The sequence below is a fragment of the Rhinatrema bivittatum genome, chromosome 17 (genome assembly GCF_901001135.1).
Source record: "Rhinatrema bivittatum chromosome 17, aRhiBiv1.1, whole genome shotgun sequence".
In the NCBI taxonomy this organism is placed as follows: domain Eukaryota; kingdom Metazoa; phylum Chordata; class Amphibia; order Gymnophiona; family Rhinatrematidae; genus Rhinatrema; species Rhinatrema bivittatum.
In genome coordinates, this window is record NC_042631.1 from 24,347,395 (window position 1) to 24,367,656 (window position 20,262).

Genomic DNA, 20,262 nt, shown 5'->3' on the forward strand with positions numbered 1-20,262 from the left:
TCTGACTAGCCATCATGAATGGCAGAATCACAGGTTAGTTATGAAAAGTCCAGCCTGCCTCCCCCCTTCCTGGGAGAGCGATGAGGACGTACAATGCATATTGTGGACTACTGCTTGCTTCCGAAGTATCTGAAAGACATTTTGTTCATAAACAAATTGAATGTCAGGCCATTTCAGTGTGACTGTGACCTTCTCTTTCATGCCGTAAGCCCACTATGACAGCAGCTGCCTCTGTCGTCATTCACATCTGGTCGTCAGAGGTGCTCTGACACATCATTTCGTTCTATGTCCAGAGCAATGCTTAAATTTCCAAACACACATAAATGTAATGCTTTCTGGAACTTTCTTTGTGTAGCTTTGTTGTGCTGTGTCAGTCTATGCACGGCCTTAGAGGTTCTTTACTGGGGGATGGGAGGGGAATCTGCAAGGCTCTCGGGTGAGAAAAAACCCAATTTTACCTCGATTTTCCCCCATACACAGTCTTGACACAAATGCATATTCATCCTAGTCTTTTATTTCCAAATAGCACAATAGATAATATTTAGCATAACTGCATTCTGCAAGCATTGAAAGAGCTCCAAAGCAGCTTTTAGAATATGCAAGTACCTCATCACGTTAAAAAAAAATAAAATCTCTGGTATGTCCTGCAATGAATGGATATCAAATTTTCCCTCCTAATATACAGTGTCTCCGTGGAAACCATTTAACTCTTTGAGAACCTACTAAGTTAAATTTCATCAGGGCCATGTCGGGATAAGGTTCACGTGTAGGAAGCACACAGTCTTCAGCCCGAATTTACAAGGTGGACATGCACTTAAGTCCGCTTTGAAAAACAGCAGGTGCACGTGCAGCCCAAGGCCGGCCTACACGCCCACATTTTCGCCTGCTTGGGAGCGGGCATAAACATCTTGGCGTGAATTTATGCAGGACCCTTTGGGAAACCGAAAGCACGCACATAAAATGGTTTGCTGGCCCTAACTCCACCGCTAGGTGCGCCTCTTTCTAGTGTGCATAAAAAGTACGCACTTCAGCGCTTACTTTCACTTGCACAGGCAATTTCCCATTTACGTACATGAAACCCCTGTCTTGGGCACGTAAATGCTCTGGAAAATCCCCGTTTTGTTGCTCCTCTCTGTGCATTTTCTAGTTCCACAATGTCGGGGGGGGGGGGGGGGGGCCATGGCTTAACGAGGGACACTCGTGTGTGCATAGGGGTGGTGGTGAGGAGATGGAACCTGGAAGAGGTTATTTTCAGTACTAGTAGAGTGGGGTTTGCACAATAACCTGCTGCTTCATGCCTCTTTACGCATTAATCGGGGTGCGGCCATGAGCTGCATTCACAGCCTATACAGTAGTATTTGATCAGCTTCAAGGGTTTGGGTTTTTTTTTTTTTTTGGAATTATCATCAGCGAGGGAGGCAAAACTATCAAGAACTACACAATGAGCTTTCTTCCATCAAGCTTTGCTTCAAAGATTTAATTGATTAGCCTGATTCGCAAGACCTTAGATACGCCTGTGAATTAAAAACTTAAGTAAAGAAGCATTAGCTGACTTAACTTCCTTGAGACCTTCATCCATCTCTTTAATCTTTCTTCTCATATTGGCAAGTTCAAAATCCTGCTTCCTAGCCAAAGCTTTGATAGATTCATTAAGCCTAGTAACATCATTAGAAGTAGTAGCTATACAAGAATCCAACTGAACCAGCCCTGCCAAAATGGAATCTAATGTTACTACAGGGGATTTAATCAGGGGAGGCCGTGACTCACCCTCTGGAAGCTCCGGGGAAAGCCAAGTATCCAGCACGCAGAGGTTTCCAAATGCTTTTCCCTCTGTGTATCCAAATTCAGTAAAGAAGAGTCCTCAGAATCCTCTTCCAGCACCACAGTCACCATGGGGCTGATGTAATAAGCTGCGGTACACCTGCTGGGGGTTTGTGCACGTGGTATTACGCGCATTTTTCTGCGCTAATCTCACGCGTGTATGCATTAATGCGGTTAGGGCAGAAAGATCGCACGCACGAACCGGCTCAAAAAGCCACACTGATTTAGTGCGAGTCCATTCTAATGCCATGCAAAAGAGGCAATTAACTATTCATGGGCAATGAGGAGAGCTGTGCTAGTGTTAGTGCAAGCTTTTTTTTTAAGCAGGTTTTGTTAGTGCCTGGGTCAGGACAGGAGTTGTGTAAGTGCCTGTCTGGAGGTCAAAACATTAAGTGACAGAAGCCAGAAGAGCTGTTGGAGAGGGAACAGGCACATGTCAGAAATGCTGAATGCTTTTCTAGCCCCTTCCAAACCTCTGCTGCATTTCTCCCAGCATCTGCCATATTAGCTCCCATGGGGGTCGGTGACAGATCATGAAGGGGGTAGACATTGCTCCACCCACCTTCAGTCCCAGTCCACTAACTCACTACTGTCTTAAAGGCTTTCAAACAGGTCACCACATTAATGCGCGGTTTATTGCATAGGGCTTTCAGCACTCGGGTATTTGTTTTGCGCAGATTTTCTGCATGTATTTCATTTGCATGCCGCCCCCTTATTACATCCCACAGAGACACCTGAATTTGCCACGTGCGCTAAAAAAAATAAGTGTAGACAACTAGCGCTGATTTCACCACGGTTCTTAGTACATTGACCCCCCCATTGCCTCTATTCCCTGAGGCGTGACCATCGTTGACATCATGACGCATTTGGGTCGCCGCAGTTCCCGGATGTTTCCTAGAGGAAGTCTGATCCCTTAAATGGGTGAACTGGGAGCAAACTGGTTCAACTGGTAATTATGTCGGCGCACGTCTACTGAAAACCTCCCATTTATGCGGTAGAGGTAGCATTTGTGCACATCCATATAAAATTGTGCACACACGTATGCACATACAGCCTGTTTTATACCATGTGTATGTTATAAAATGGCCGCGCCCTTTGGCACGAGCCGGCATACACATGTACATGTGTGCCCGTGTGCCAGTATCAAAGTTACTATCACAATGTTTTGAATTATATAAATTTTTATGCAGTAAATTATTAGAAGAAATGACTCTTAGTTGAGAATCCTGATTTTCTGATATCCCTTGAACCTCTTGACGGATGACTATTAATACCCTGCCTTATTGTTTGGGATATTTAACTGCGGTGGCAAGTCGATATATCTCTTCTTTGGATGTCATATATTTTTAAAGTAATGCCTCTTCATAGTAACTGTAGTAATTTGATTTATATTCTGCCTTTTATGACTGGTCAGTGTATTGCGTAGTCTTGTTGAATTTGACTGGCAGTGTTTGTTCCTCTTTTATCTGTTGGTTTCTAGTAAACCCCGGCTCAATCTGCAATTTGCATTCTCAGAAGCCTTGTTTTGAGTGATTCATGATCTGATTTATTACGGTCTTTCCTTTTCTCATTCTGTGTCTATGGGAAATAAAACTTAGTAAATCAGGTCCTAATTGTCTTTATGGAAATAATTAAGCTAAGAAAATAAGTATCAGAGCATATTTTTATAGTATTGGTGCCATCAGGATTTTTAATCAAAAAAGATTCTGTCTCATTTTGCTTAGATTATCTTGACTGTAATCAATCTTGACATAATTGAAAATAAAATAACCGGAACAAATGTATCCATTTAACAGATATTAGTTTTAATGGATTTCAATACAAGTGGGTGTGACAAATATTTCTGAGGCAACACAGAGTTAGTACTTAGGCAATGCTGGATCAGCTGTTTGAATTAGGTACAATGGGGAAATGCTTAAAATGTGCATGGATAAGTAGTTACTGATGGTATATATTTATAATTTCCTTCAATGAAATAAACCTCCTTAGCTGCTCTTATTTTATAATTATAGTCAAATTCCATACTGATCAAGACCATTCATTTTCAAGGAACAAGCCCCCCCCCCCCCCCCCCCAAAAAAAATAAATTCTGGTTGTCTTCAGTTTGCATAACCTCAGTTTAAACCGGTGGTTCTCGACTTTAACACAGGAGATCACCTGGTTTCAGGTATCAATAATGATTATGCATGCGATATATCTGCCTACAATGGAGGCTGTGCTTGCAGATATATATCATGCACCACATTCATTGTGCCTATCCTGGAAACAAGGTTAGGAATCAGTGCCCTAGGCTAAATCTGTATTCCATAAAGATACGTTAATCAGTATTCTAGGAAAACAAGAAATGCTCTAATAGTCCGACCAGTGATCAGTCTCTGACAGTGGCCAATCTAGGTCAACTGGAAGACTTACCTGATAGATCCTAATGGGGAGATGAATTCACTACTGTTCACCTCCAGCTCCCAGAAGTAAATGGTTTATGTTCCCCAAGTCTAACAGCTGTTAATGGATCTGTCCTCCATAAAGTTTTCCAAACCTAACAGCGGGCATGATTCTAAGCCTTTAATTCTAACGCGGTAGACGCAAATAATGTGAATGAGGCTATTAGGCATTCACTCCCGATGCAAGAAAACAATGTGCATCTCGGTGCACATTTAACTGTCATCTATTAATATAGATGTGCCCATCGAAAAATAAAAGAAATAAAACTAAAAAAAAAAAATCTGAAAGTCGGACCCATCACGAAAAGCAACACCGAGTTTATCAGCGTCGGTTTACCTTATCAGCAGATAGCCACAAAAACAGACACCGATAAACCCGGCATTGGTTTTCGTGACTACCGTTCGCTGCTAAAAACAAACACAGAGTTTATCAGTGTCGGCTTTCCTTACCGGTGGAGAGGCCCCGAAAACAGACATTGATAAAATCAGCAGTGAACGGTAGTCATGAAAACCAACACCGAGTTTATCGGCATCAGTTTTCGTGGCTATCCACCGGTAAGGTATAATGACGCCGCTAAACGCGGCGTCTGTTTCCCTTACTGCCGTATGCCGGTCACGAAAACGGACGCTGGGTTTATATGTGTCTGTTTTCGTGACCGGCGCACAGCAGTCACGAAAACAGATTGGGTTCATGTTAGCAAGGATGCGCTAGGGTCGCGCAAGCTAACGCGACCACCCTAATTTTAATATTGCATGGTGCCCCCCCCCCCCCCCAATGCTTGCATTAAGAGAGAGGGCGCCGACTGTTCAGCACCAGCTTTCTACGCGACTTTATTGCATCGGCCCCAATGGGTGCAGAACAGAACCAAGACATTTCCCTGTACAACTCACCATACAAAAATGATATTCTGATTCTGGTCTCATCTTAATAAAAACATCACAAAGTCCCTCTACTACCAGGTGCATTGTAAAATAATACAAACAAACTCCACTCTGTGCATGTCTATCAAACCTGCCATACCGCAGCAGCACTAACTCCAAGAAATGAAACAGCAATAGCCCTTCCCATGGAAAGGCAGTAGTTCACCACCAGTGCAATATCATATTGAGAAAATACAACAAATAAGACTGATACAAATCCCTACATGCTAGAAAAGTACCTCATCTCAGTCACACACATACAGAATACAGACAGAACTGCCTTCACCTAATATGGAATAAAATATCACAAATTACAAAGGTGGAAACAAAACCTGGAATGGAAACCCAAGACCTTCTCTGCATGCAGTGCAAAACTGGAAACAGAAATATATTTCTTCCTACACTAAGCAAAGTTCAAAGATAGAACAAATGTATATTTTCAAAACTGACGTTATGGCTCTTGTATCCATCACTCCCCTCCATGCCTGCATCACCCCTTCACTTCTCCCAACTACTCAATAGTCCCTTCACATGCTCATATCCGTTATCCAATATTTTCCCCTGCATCCTCTCCTCCCCTGTGCTCCCTCTCTCCCCTGCTCAATTCTCCCTACCTTTCCCTTTCCCTACCCAGCATACCTCTGACCACCTCTTTCCCACCCTTTCCTGCTCAGTCTCCCCTGACCTCCCTTCTCCCCCAACCCAGCAGGCCCCACACCTCTATTTCTCCCTCCAATTCCGTCTCTCCTCCTGCCCAGCAGCCCCTCTGTCCTCCAACTCTGCCTACCCAGCAAACCCAACCTCCTTTCCCCCTCCACTTCCTACCCAGCATTCCTGCCCAGCACATTTCCCCCTCCTTCTGGCTCCCAGCCAGCATAAGCCTTCAGTCCAATCCAGAGTCTCCCTCCCATTTTACCAGCAGCAGATGAGAGCAAGAAGCATTGAGGAGAGAAAGATGAAGCAGCAGCAGAAGTCAGCAGTGGATCTATAGAGAACGTCCCCCTCTCCCTCATGCTCCTAATTTCACGTCCAGGCCCCATGGATGAAAAGAGAATCATCAGTCTCACTACCAGGCCAGGCCAAAGGAAGATAAAGTTGGTGTCCCTGTCGGGCCCATATGAACAGGAGTTGGTGATATCTCGCTCTTATCTGGGTGAAAGAGAAGGGAATAATCTCCCATTGGGCAGGAAGAGAGAAGGAAGAAAGAGCAGCTTCCTGTCATACCCAATAAGGAGAAATCAGCCAACTCCTGCCCAGACTGATGAGGAAAGAGCAGCCTTCTGCTGGCTCTGTGGTCCCGACACACCTTCCATGACCTCGCAACACACTAGTGAGTCCCAACACACCTGTTGAGAACCACTGCTCTAGGGTTCCAATATGTAGATCCTTAAGATGACAATTTTCAGAACCATTTTCTTGGACAATAGTGATTTACCAGCATACAATGGCTTGTCTGAAATTATCCTCCTTCAATCCACCTAAAGTTATGCACGTACTTTTGACTGCATTTAGGGGAGGCATTCCCAGAGATGTGTTTTGAGTGGGATTGGAAAATAGTCCATATATTGTGTCTTCAGATATACCAGGCATTATTTCCTTGCAAAATCTAGGTAGAAAAGTGTGTGCCCCTTAAAAGTTTGCCCTTCTATCATTAGGCATTTCTAGCAAGGTGGACACAGTGTGACATTTTAAAGAATGCACAAATTCTTTGAATGAATTCTCTGAAAAATTGTAAGTTGAGAAGTCTACAATTGGAGCAGGAGCCTCTGAGCATTGTAGCTTCCCTCTGAGTGACCTATGGTGAGCAAACACAATGGTGATGACCCAGCAGTGAAGATGCTTGAATGACTTCACCAGTGGAAAAAATGTTAACAGATGAAGAAGTTTACATTATTCGTCTTTCTTTAAGTTTCTGATGGGGATATGGGGCATGACTCTAAATGCATGTTGGGCGATGTTATCAAATTTTCTTGTGGCTTGGTTAGCAAATGTTTCTATTAATTGTTTTTGGGGGCTTTAACATATGTTTTTTGACTTCAATAGACATTTTTAAAATATTCCATCAATAGCTTTTCCTATACTATTTTTGTCAGCTCCTGAAATAATCCTTTTAAAACCCAATGCGTTTTTACCATACAGTAAGACACAAACAAAAATGGTGACTTTAATAGCAAGCTGATCAGATTTGACTTGTAAGTGGTAAAGCAGCTTCCTGTTGGCCAACTACAGGTTCTACGTTTGCAAAATAACTATCACCAGAGGTAGACTGATCTATGCCCAGTAGCCCACCAACTACCAACACTTGAAAATAAAGCGAGAGTGAAGAATTTTTTTTTTTTAAAGTGTGCATGCCAACAAGCTAAAAGATTACTGCTAACTTGCAATTTATCCTGTGTAATGTAGGTTGATGGAATCCTGTGTTTGGCCGACATTCTTACTGACCGCTCTCATTCTGAAGCCACTCGGGCAGAAGCAGCAGCTGTGATTGCCCAAATCACGTCTCCACACCTCACCTTCTCGCAACATCTCAGCAGCTTCCTGGAGAATATGGAGGAGATAGTTACTGCTCTTGTTAGTAAGTATAGAATACATTCTGGATTTGGATCCTGATATGCTGCATTGGCAGAGTTCGCAAATGGTTTCTTAAACCTGCAGGACAACCCTCAGTGCAGCAACTGTTTTCATGTACGATGCCACATATTCCATGACATGTACTAAACCACACAAAGATGCACTCTCTGTTTTTATAAGGTGATTATGGTTAGGATTGCTAGCTTCTTGTTTTTGGTGTGTAGTACTGTAAGTAGTTGTCCAAACCCCATGCTTATTTTTCCACAGGTACTATATCCACTTTTCCACGTTTTGCTGTCAGAACTGTGCGAACGGCACAGGTTTTGTGAAATCAGCATTTTGCATGGTTGCTGCTCACTTCAAATTGTGGATTTTCTTCACCAGAATAGTCAGAATTGGCTATCAGAATCATGAAATGCTTGAATAGGGTATTTTTTTAGTTAACTTTCCTCATATGCCACTTAACTGTCCATTATAGCTTAAGATAATCTCATTCCTAGAGCTGATGAATATATATATATATATTTTTTTTGTTTTGTTTTATTTTTACTATTCACAGAAAAAATGTATTTTAAAATGAATTTAAGTAGAAGTAAATGACTTTTAAGTGGAATAAACTAAATTAAAAAAAAAAGTCAATTGATTAGTTTTGCTCTTATTTATGAGCAAGAAACCAAGAAGTCTATTTTGCTGAGGGTTATTCAGACTGTTTGGAGTTTCCTGTGGGGTATCTCAGGGGTCTGTGTTAGCAGCAACATAGTTTAATATTTATCTAAGGGCCCTTTGCTTTCTGTTGGATAGACAAGGAATTAAATTTAGAATGTACCCTGATGCTTACAGTTATTTTTACTCTGTGATCCAACCCTCCCTTTTATAGCTGAGAGTGTTTCACTTGATTAAAAGCTGGATGAAGCAGAAATCAATTAATTTTGAATATAGGAAAACTGAAGTGATCTGCTATTTGGTTAAATATAACCTGAATAAACTTACTATACCAGGTACCATTTAAGGACTCAGTATGGAGCCTAGGATTCATTTTTTATTCGAGTCTCACTATTAAAATATTTTTAAAGCTTATTTTAAGCTTAGATTGCTGAGACATATTTGCCACAATGAAGAGTCGATGAAAATAATTTTGGGAAACATTTAGTTGTTGTGATACTAGATATGAGTGTTTTGTCACATTTCTCATGTAAGTGGATGCACACCCCTAACAAACCATCAAAACCTGGTTCCAGCAGAACATCTTTCTCAGGTATAGGTCACATACAAGACAATTGCTTAGGCGTTGGCTGAGTTGTGCATTTATTTTGAGCCACGTTTAAAGTTAGAAATTGTAATGCAATAAGAAATAGAGGCATTAGACCCAGTACCAGGATTCTCTCTGATCCCAATAACGAGTGCTTCCATCATCCAGAAAGATGCATCTTTAACAGCAAAGCTCGCTCCAAGTTCCCTAGCTTCTTCAGGACTTTTTACCTACTAGGCCATTTTCCTAAGGGAGCTGCTGATGCAAACCAGGTTTCCTGGAGAGCAATTGAGTATCAATTTGGAGTCTTTCTTTTCAGCTCTTCTTTGATAAAAGCTACATTGATTTGTTGAAGTCTTCGGACAATCTAGTTGACATAGTTTTCATGTTCCAGCACTCAGACTTGAGGGCTGGTTCTTTCCTATTCTTTTGTTTTACCTGGGGCATAACTACAGTCCACTTTACACACCCAGTAAAGCAGGTAGACTGTGGAGAGACGGCACCTTACTTGCTAGAGACTTCCCAGCTTGAGGCAGGTGGTAGCTAACCAATGAGATCTGAGAATTTCTCCCCACCACTGTAAACTTTCCATGGCACTTATATCTACGCTAGTCAAGCCGGGGCTTATAACCAGTCACTGTTGCCTCCAATGTTGGGTCTATTCCGTGAAGTAAGGCCTGAGTTTACTCTCCAGGGCACAAGCCTAGCCAGGATGCTATAGATGATTTGTATTGCCCAAGCATCAAAGCCTTCTTTCATGACTCCAAAGGAGTTTAGTACTCGCTGTATTGCAGGGGATGTTGAAACAATATCAGGTTTGACACTGAACTGCCTTCAGGGCGTCACTCCTGATTTCCTGTTGGGGTTTGCTCCTTTAGCCTGGGATTACGACAAGGCAGTGGGCAAGGAATCCGCCGTTGCCTCTAAACCTACCGATGATAATGACTGCACCAAGTGAAGGCCAGGTAGAGGCTTGAATTTGCACAGGGCTCTTCTCTTTGCCTTTGACATATTTTATAGAAAGTGAAACCTGAAGAGTTGAGTGGATGGGAAGATTAGATAGAAATATGAAGCAGAAAAGGACCTTATGACCCATGTTCCTTTTCTGTATAACTTCATTACAATCCTGGTATAAAAGTCTATTAAGAGTTAAAGCTGGCAACCCTACAATATCACAAAAAGTGGTGCAATATGACTGACCACCAGTGTTATCTTTAACGGCATTAAATGCAGAATTGGGCTAATTAGTTTGCAAAAGACTGAGCCTTTAATGCAATGGAGCAGGCCAGTTCTGAAGCACTTTTAAGGTCAGCAAGAGCAGATCAGAGGGAAGTGGTATTGTGCCACTGGCTGCTTGCTAATATGACTCATGTCTGCCATAAAAAAAATGAAAGAGCTGTGGGGTCAGATCTGGCTGACCTGGAGGTCCAAAGGACAAGGAGGAAGTTGAGGAACAGAAAAAATACAGTCTCAGACGCAAAACTAACTCTTTATTCTTTCTTTCAATAAATGTTCTGCCCTTAGTTCTTTATTCTGACCTTTTAATGATGTTTGGCCAAGCTTTCTCCCTTTACTCTTTAATTTGCTCTGTGTTTTGGCACTGCATATTTAGAGGGACATTTCTAAAAACTGCAGGTTGCTTGCAGATCTACAAGCTAATTTGTAATTTTCAATTACAAATTCCCAAAGAGTTCCCTTTGAAAATTCAGAGCTAGTGGGTGCTGCGGATGAAAAACAGTACCACGTGAACGTTACCACTCTCGGGCCTGCCCTTTTTTTGCTATTGTAATCTCCTTTTTCATGGCACTCTCCGAAAACGGGCAAGGGGGTCACCTTCAGATGCTACAGGGATGAGGAAAACCTAAGTGCAGACCCAGATCTGGGAACGGCAAAGCTGAAAGGCCCAGAGGATGTCACAGAAGCTCCTAATGAAAAAACTGTTCACCCAGTGAGTTGAGTTTCTAAACAAAACAAAATGTTCTTTTATTGAAACCAAAATGACAGCAGTACAGAGACAGAAAAATACAAGAAAACAATTTTTCACAAAAACCAATAGGACAGTCCCAAGCAGTAAGCAGAGAAAAATCTGCAGAGGACAGGCTGCTAGAGTAACAGGTGCAGGAATTAGGACCTCTCTTGCTCCCTTTGGTCCTCCTCTCCCGTAAGACTCCACCTGGAACTTGAAGTGCGATTTTTCCCACAGATAATTGTTATTGCACTCCCAGGTAAGCCTCCTCCTCCCTTTGAACTGGGGAAGCAAGTCCCCAGAGCACTGCTTGCCAAGATCCTCTTGCAACTTCCTCCAACCCATATGTAGAAAGCACACACACTCTCTCAGGCAGAGAGATAAGGCAATCTGTCCTCTTCTCTCCTGCAGCCCTAGGGAATACAGCCACTTGCTGTTTCGTATTCACTTCCCCGCTTGAAATCTCCCCAGTGATTCATGGAGTCATCTTTATAACCTTAGAGCAAATCACCCTCCTTCTCAGCAGCCAAAGCTACAGCAGGAGTCATTTTAGCCGTAATGTGAAGCCCTCTAGGCTTTCGTCATGGGTTTAGAATACAGATATTTCCAGCAAGGGGGGTTTCCAATGGGGTTAGAGAGTTTTTCTGAGTGATAGATCCAGTTCAGAGGTAGGCAGGGGAACAGAGGGGCTGGCGGATCTCCTGGCACATACTTTTCATTTTTTATTTTTTTTGCCTGGAATGCTGGTGGCATTAGATGGCCATATTTCAGCCTAAAATTTAGGCTAAAAATAGTTTTCTAAATTAAGCTCTAAAATTAAGATGCCTAAATCAGATGCTTGGCAATTTCTGAAAATGGCCTTAATATTTTCTGGCTGACTTTATCAGTCTTCTCTTTTCCCCATTTCTAATGAACATATAATGAGGTAAGGGTATAAAAGAACATAAAAAGTTTGCATATATAGAAGAATACAAATAAAAAAAAAACAGTGACAATGATGAAATAATTTATTTATTTATTTATTTATTTACTTATAAAATTTGTAGACCATACTATTGGCACTTCTAAGTGGTTATACAAAGATCGTCCTTAAAAATATAAAACTTACAAAACATAGAAAAGTCCAATAGACAATTTGATTTCTCTCTGGATAATTTTTAAACTGCAGGGACCTGCAAGCTAATTTTCAAAGGGAAGCATCCTGTGGAGTTTCTGTTTGAAATTTGGGTCAGCAAAGATTTTAGATACAAAAGAACCTGTGGAGCGTGCATGTACTTAACTGCAGGTGCAAAATCCACATGGGAGAGTATGCCCAGTGATTTGAGAATGAAATCCACACGGGACTTTCCCTTCCTCTCCCAAACTGTGCACCCAGGTGCACTCCCTTGTCCACAGCTTAAAAAATAAATAAATAAATAAATTTGTACTGTGAAAACACAGCATGCTAAATGGAAGGTAATTTTCACCTACAGAGATCCACCCTGACAATTGCTTAGTTACTCAGGCAAATTCCTCTGAAAATAGTTCTCCCTATTTATATCGCATTGAAGATGGAGGCAAAATGTTTTGCCACACTGGATAGCATCAAAGTTGGATGGCACCTGCCCCCATTCTATCACACTTAACTTCCACCACCAGTCCAGACCTGCTCTATCAAAGGAGCACCAGGCTGTGGTAGAGGCATCAGCATTACTGCCTCCCTCCTTCTCTTGTGTGTGGGGGCTGTGAGCCAGTGTGTGGTCACAGTCCTCAGGGTGGCACCACCCTCCTCCTGCTTTGCATAAATTTCAAACTTAAATAGAAAACCCGTGAGAAGAGGCCAAGGGAATATGGGTGTGTGCTGGGCCGCAGTCTACAGGCACAGGGAGGGAGTGATGTCGATGTCATTGCAAACTGCACCCAGATAGCAGTGAGGCCCGGGGCCATCCCCACTGCAAAGCTGCCATAGGGTTGGGGCACTGAAAGGAGGTGGGATGATGGGTAGCAGCCCTGGAGGTTCATGATGGAGTTTTGTTGAAGCCCCCCCTGCAGTTTACGACCCTAGGCAGCCATCTGTGCTTCCTAATAGGTAGTGCTGGCTCTGACTCTGCATTTTATGAGAAATCACTTGTGCTACATAAGAACTGTGGTTCCCTTGGCTCCAGAAAGAGTATGACTTCAACTCTGGGAAACCTTTTCTTTAACCAGCCATCAATCGCCCTGTATCATTCATTGCAGCATAATTGAATTGCTCTTCTCGTTTATTCAATTTTTCAAAACATTTTGAAATTAATTTGCCGTGTGGACTCATACCTTTTAGTGAAATTAAAGCATACAGAAATTAAAATGCACTTAAAGGGTTATGTTAATAATAGCTGTGCCTACAATATTGAACGCTGGATTTTGTAAAAGGAAAGAAATGGTCTATGCTGTAAGGAAGTTAATATGCAGACACTAGCAATCATTGCACCAATCATTCACCAATTCATGTTTATCTACATGCCAGTCTATTTCAGATTTTCAGATATATAGCACTACTTTTCTTTATTATCACTCAGTAAGTGGCACAACCTGGGGTCATGACTAACTAGGTGTTTGGCGTAGTACTTATCACATTGTAGCTGATCAAAAATGGGAAGTGTTGAAAAGCTGAATTGGGTGCACTTAACGTTACTACAAAGCACCCATTGGAGATGATAATTTAAGTTTTAGTGAAAAAATCTGATTACCTGTACATTGTTTTTCTGCCTCTCTTAAATGGGTCTGGGTGTTGCCTCACCCTCGACTCTATCAGAAGTCAGCCATAAGATGTTGTTTCTTTTTATTTTTTGGTAAGGTCCAAGGTTCTTTCCTGTCCTATGGGACCTGATTCTTAGCTGTGGGGCCCAGGCCAGTTTTGGCCAGTTTTGTTTTTATTATTTATTTATTTGCTTACATTATTTATAGATCACCGGTCCAAATTTTTTGCTTGGGGCAGTAAGCAGCAGAAAAAAAATTACAATCTTGTGAATATCATAAGATACACAGAGGTTGATATTCAAATGGTTTCTCCTAGTCACTTTTTGGCGTTCCTTGGACAAACCCAGAGTTTAAAATTTCTCCCACCGCCAAGTGGATACATTTTAGCTGGGTCAAAAAAAAAAAAAAAAGTTAACCAGCTAAAATGTAACCAGAAAAAAAGGCACAGCAGGGGCATTCATAGACCATGGCCACTTCAGCACTAGCCTGGTTCATCTGGTTGAAGAAAAAGCTGTCCTAAAGTTACCTATGTAATTTTTGCCGGAAATATTCATTGGAACACCTCCCGGGATATGTTCCACTAAATAACCAAGTAAAGTTACCTGGGTAACATTCCTCTCCCCAGCTTATTAAATGTGGGTCTCAAGAAGAACATAATATAAATCCAAAATACCCTATACAATAACAAAGCATTCTACAAGGTATCCAGGCATTATATGACTTTCCTGGTGCCCAAATTTTAGTGAATGGAAACCCGTCTGACTCTTTCCCCTCTTTGTAGAGGCACCCATCAGGGTTGCCCATTATCCCCTTTATTGCTTTTGCTTGTTTTGGAGCCTCTGGCAATAAAACTAAGACACTGGATGGATTTCAAGGTATTTCATATAAGGGCCATGTTTAAAATCAGCATTTTTGCAGATGGCATACTGCCTTTTATCAACCATCCCCAGACAGCTATTTTGAGTGTGCTTCACGAATGTCGGTAAATAAAAGTTAATAAATAAATAAATAATAAATTTCACACTTTGGGCTATTTTCAGGGTTAAGTACCAATTATTCCAAATCTATAGCTTTCCCGTTGGATAGAACGTGACCGGACAGATGGCCTGGCACTTTTCCCTTTGCGTAGGAGCTCGAAAAATTTACCTATCTGGGAATGCAGCTGTCTCCAACTTATTTGACCATTTATAATTTGAATATTGGAGATGCCATAGATAAAGTAGAGAAGCTCTTAGCTCGATGGCATGACCTGCCGTTATCAATGCATGGTAGATGTGCCTTGGTGAAAATGATTAATGAACAAGATATCACCTCTATTAAATTATTTATATGTTCTTTTAGCACCTTCAAGAGGAAAAATATCTCTCAATACTTAATTGAAAAAACTGAGGATCAGATTTTAATCCACAAACAAATTTTTGGGAAAGAAGAGGAAGGTTTCATACAATCTCATATCACCACATCCAACGGTGTATAACAAATTTAATCATAAACCGACCTCCTCCAATCCATGAATTATTTTTTCTATTTTTTAACGTGATTAAATTTTTATCATGAGTGATGTGAAGTAAAAACTCTATCTCCCCAACTTGGGTTTTTATATCAAATCTTCTTCACAAAACACCGAAATATTCCCAAAAAAACACCGAGACAAGATTATCTCGTCTACTAATAGCAAATCATTGTACGGAGAAACTTTCCTGTCACTTATCTGTCTTGTATCTTCCTATATCAAATCCATATCGATGTCCCAACAGGGCCTTGTTTCGAATCAGAGATTCTTCATCAGGGGACAGATGTTCTTTCGGTGTTTGGAAATGCTTGGCGTTTCCTCTCTTCTTAAGCCGCCATCGAAATGGTCACCATTTTAATTTAAAAGTCCAGGTGGACACGAGTCTTTTATTCATACCTGCTGCTCACAATTTAACCAATCCTGAGGAGCGCCATAAGATGTCATCACGTAGTACATACGGATGTTACCCTCAAAATCTATACTACATTTTATTATTCCTGGCACAACTCAAATCAAAAGAACTTTAATCATCACTGAGAGAAAAATCCTATAAGAAGCCTAATTCTATACCACAACACTAAATTAAGGTATTCCACTCTAGTTCTTCATTTAATCCTCTCGGAGACTGCGTGTCCGTAAAAATCCAAAAGGCTTCTCTCAAGTCCAACAAATGCTTACGATCACCACCACGTGATGTGGTTACTACTTGGTCTACAATAGTCCACTTTATTTGTGCAAATGAATGCTCCTTTTGGACGCAGTGTGATACTATCAGGTCAGTTAAGGTCTGGGTCTGTAATCGGGATTTATGCTCGTTTAATCTGATCTTCATATTTCGAGTCGTTCTTCCAATGTATACCTTAAGACAACTGCACAATAAAGCATATATCACGTAGCTGGAATTGCAAGTCGTGTGCGTTTTCCTCGTGACTTTATAGCCCGATACAGGGTCTTGCCATATGTGACCCTCTATACAATTGTTGCAATGACAACACTGACCGCATTTAAAATGTCCAACAGTATCTTGACTTATCTGCATACGTGCTTGTGCATGTACTAAGTAATCCCTAATATTACTGCCCCTCAATGTTACCATTAACGGTGGTTCTTGAAATATACTGTGAATGCTCAACATATGCCAATGTGTTCTGATCGCTTTTGGAGGTGGTTACATAGTCACTTCAAGTTGTCCTCTCTTGTGTCACATTTTGTGCAATTCATCAATCATGAATTATTTCTCCCGGGCCAAGAATTTGGCATTTTTCATCTTTAGAAGGATAGGGGATTGACTAGGGTGTGGGATTGTTTTATGTACTGAAATGGCTGAAATGGTTTCTTTTAAAGTTTGCAGGAAAAGTGGAATATCCCCAGCACTCAATCTATGGTTACTTGCAGACGAGATATTTTATCCAATCACTTTGCAAGCAGTATGCAGTGAAATCCCCTGTGGAAGATTTGATAGATGTCTTAAAAGTACACTTGTCAAAGACAACAAGATAGCCTGGTGATAATCAAACGTTCAGAAACCATACTGAAGCCCCATTTTTGGGACATTAGCCACAGTAGTCTGGGGACCTGGGCATTGAGCAAACTGATGATGATTTATCTATTCAGTGATTAACTTCTGATTTATACCAGAGAAACCCAGTTCAAGTTGATTCACAGGGCTTTTCTTGATAGAAGCAGAGGGCACAGGTTTGGTTTCTTTGTTGCACCGGGCTCATATCTACATATGTTTGTTTGTTGCACGAAGCTGCAGCTATTTTGGCAAGAAATTGAAGCTAGATTGGAAAGGACTGTGGAGAAATCTATACAGTCGACAACAGTGATTATCATCTTAGATTTGATTTAGAAGGTGATACTTTTACTGCGGAAGAAGAGCGATATTTATATCTAGCTGCTCTCCTGATAAAAAGCTGCACTGACGCACTGGGCGAGTGAATCTTCCCCTAGCATTTCGTCTTGGGAACAGTAAATGGTATTATTTTTACAATGACTTTCAGCATTTAAAGAGATCAAAGTCTGAAGAAGCAAAAAGATCTTTATATTTAAGGTCTAAGTTTTGCAATACCCTACCTGCAGATGTGCGACTCTCTGTTACAACCCTTTCAGAATATGTTTAGTTAATCGCTCCTGATATTCTTTGTGAGAATGAATGCTGAGTGAATGGGCACTGACCAGCATGTAAATCATGGGATAGTACATGGGGTGATAGATTAGGGGTTTTATTTTTATTTGTTGGAAGCTATTATGGGAGATTATGTAAAAGCCAAGAGACATGGACTTTATTGTATTGTTTTATTCTTTACTGCATGCTGATATTGTTGCTGTTCAATTATTACTGTGGATTGTTTTGATTGCTGTCTCTGGAATAAAAATACTCTTTAAAAAAAAAAAAAAAAAAGCAACATCAGCAAATATCATAATTGAACAACTAATAAAATAAAAAAAGCTAAACACTTAAAAGACATCCCTAGGATGTCACCCTCTAGGCCTTTAAACTAAATGGCATGTTTGACAAAGTAGGCGAACTCAAGTGGCAAAATGCTTGGCTGAAGAGCCAAGCTTTCCTCAGTTTACAGAACCATAGATATCCTACCTCTGTCTTGGTTTCTCTAAATGCAGGCTGTTCTACTGCCATGATGCTGCAAATGCTCTACACATACAGGCTTTCTGCAGAGATGGAACAAAAAGATAGCCTTCACTTTGAGATCTTAAAGTTCGTTTAGAAGAGTAAAGGTGGCAGATATTTATAAAATGTACAAAGGTTATTATTGAACTACAGGGATCCTTAAAGTACAGCCTGCGAGTCTCATCTGCCCTGGGGACCAGCTTTTCACAGTCCACCCAACTCTTCCTGCCCATGGCCGAAGTGGCCTGCAGAACAAGGTTCATCTTTTTTTTTTTGTTCAAGCCCGTCAGTAAAGGCATCAACGCTGATTAGGGTCCCAAACCCCACCAGCAGTGCCATGGTGAAGGATGGCGGAAGAGGGGCTCAGTGGGGGGGGGGGGGGGGGGGGGGGGGGGGGGGGGGGGGGGGGGGGGGGGGGGGGGGGGTTGGGTGGGTCAGAGGCATATGAGAAGGCCCCAGTTGGGCTGGGCTTGGCTTAACCCAGCCAGGTAGGCTTGGATCCCTTGGGCTTTTTTACCTGAAACTTTTGGGGTATTTCATGCAAGACTATTTTCAATTAATTCCGTTTGGAACAAACAGAAAATGTCCTTTTGTCAGTTCAGATGTGCTATTTGTAGAAAACAAATGTACATATCTTTTTAGTATTGTTAAACATTCCTTTTGCAAATTTTCTACATCAATTAGTTGCGTTAATGCTTGCCATCGTACCCATCCCACCTCACTGTCAGCAAGATTTCCAGAAATTACTCTTGCATGATGGACTCAGCAACTTCCTTGCTGGAGCATTCTCTGGTTCTGAACTTAATTGATAGGCTAGGGGTCCTGGGTCACAATTCTGAAGAGAATGGGATCCTTTCAAACCTCAGTCAAGCAGTCAAGTATCATCCCCTTTAATTCTTCTTAGCCTTTCACCTATTTCACCCCTGGTAGGTTGTCCTGAGTTTCATCAGTCAGTGAAGCTGCTATGTGGATGCCCATTGTCTTGTCTACCACTTCATTCACCTTTTCGAACTCCTGTTGTTGAAGTAGGAAGAGATATTCTTATCTCCTTCCTTCTCCAGTGCTGAATTTCAAATGCTGTTGGAAGAAGTCACAGCACAGCATTCAGAATTTGGCACCGGAGCAGGGAGGACATAAGCATATCTCTTCCTGCTTGTGAGGATGTGTGCGTGCAATGGGATAGGCAGAAGGGTGTCAGGGGGATTTGGGGGGGGGGGGGGAGGGGGAGGGTTATGCACAGGTCTGGGGGTAGTGGTAAAGAGTAGGCTGTAGTTTCTTTACAGAGGATCAGGAGGGTAGGGACGTATCTACCGAGCAAGGAGTTTCAGTTTATGGGCTTTAGGGCAGGAGGAGAGATTATTGGCAAATCAGGGAAGCACATGCCAGCTGGATTTAAGCCTGCTTTCTGTCTGCTCAGGGATAGCCACTTAAACTGGCTGGCAAAAGCTGAAAATTTAGCACTTGCCAGCTGTCTCCCGACCTAACCCTGCTTCCAGGAATGCTCAGAACTTGAGTGTCTAAATCTATTTCCTATTGACACTAAATTTAGTGGCTCAATGGGGGTAGATTTTCAAAGGTTTTAATCTAGCCGGTTAAATCCTTACTTAGCCAGCTAGATTTCTTTTGGAAATTCCTCCTCTAAAGCAACTCTGCGTGCTGAAACCCCAGAGAAGAACAACGAATGGCAAGAAATGATACGAGGAAGAGTAAAACCCTGGCCTTGCTCTCTGAAGCAACAATTAATTTGTGAAGGGGTTTTCAATAACGCAGTAAATAACCATACTGATATGTTTTAAATTGCAATCAGGATATTTTCTCTCTACTTAGAGCTATGTGAGGAATCCTCATCAGGAGAAGTTTGCCTCCTAGCCTCCGCTGCACTTGCCAATATCACATTTTTTGACACGATGGCCTGCGAGATGCTGCTTCAGTTGAATGCGGTGAAAATTCTTCTTGCAGCCTGCTCCGACGTGCAACGAGTAGACACGCCGTATTCCAGAGACCAGGTATGTGTCCTTCCCTGCGTTCTGGTAACCAGTGGAAATGTGATTTATGCCCCTTTCTCCTCTGCTGTACAATGTCATGTTTCTGTTGTATCCTTGGAGAGCTCATATTTTTAATGGTCCTATCTTTAAATCTTCTGACCTGCCCACCTCTGTGGCTCATCTCTTTTCTTCATATGACATGGTGCTATCTGGTTACCTTGTGCAATCGCTATAGCACTTTCTGGTAGTATCTACATCAGTTGCTAATTAAATATATGCAATATATGTTTCTTGTCAATTTCAGTTTCCATACCATGAGAAAAAAAAATGTAGAATTTGGTACTTGCATCATTAGATATTCATGAACCTGTTGGCTGATGGTGTTTGTTTCTTTTCTGAGCCCAGTCCTGTGTTTGCATTCCATTCTCATAATGCAACATCTGAT

The 20,262-nt window shown here is 41.6% G+C and overlaps 1 protein-coding gene across 1 annotated transcript in view; it reads left to right on the top strand.

Moving 5' to 3' along the window:
• LOC115079473 (protein inscuteable homolog) overlaps positions 1-20,262 on the top strand; it is a 131,025-nt gene that overhangs the window by 107,435 nt on the left and 3,328 nt on the right. The window contains exons 9-10 of the mRNA XM_029583090.1: positions 7,587-7,758; positions 19,660-19,838. Of these exons, the coding sequence (XP_029438950.1) occupies positions 7,587-7,758; positions 19,660-19,838 (351 nt within the window). The remainder of the gene's footprint in view (positions 1-7,586; positions 7,759-19,659; positions 19,839-20,262) is intronic.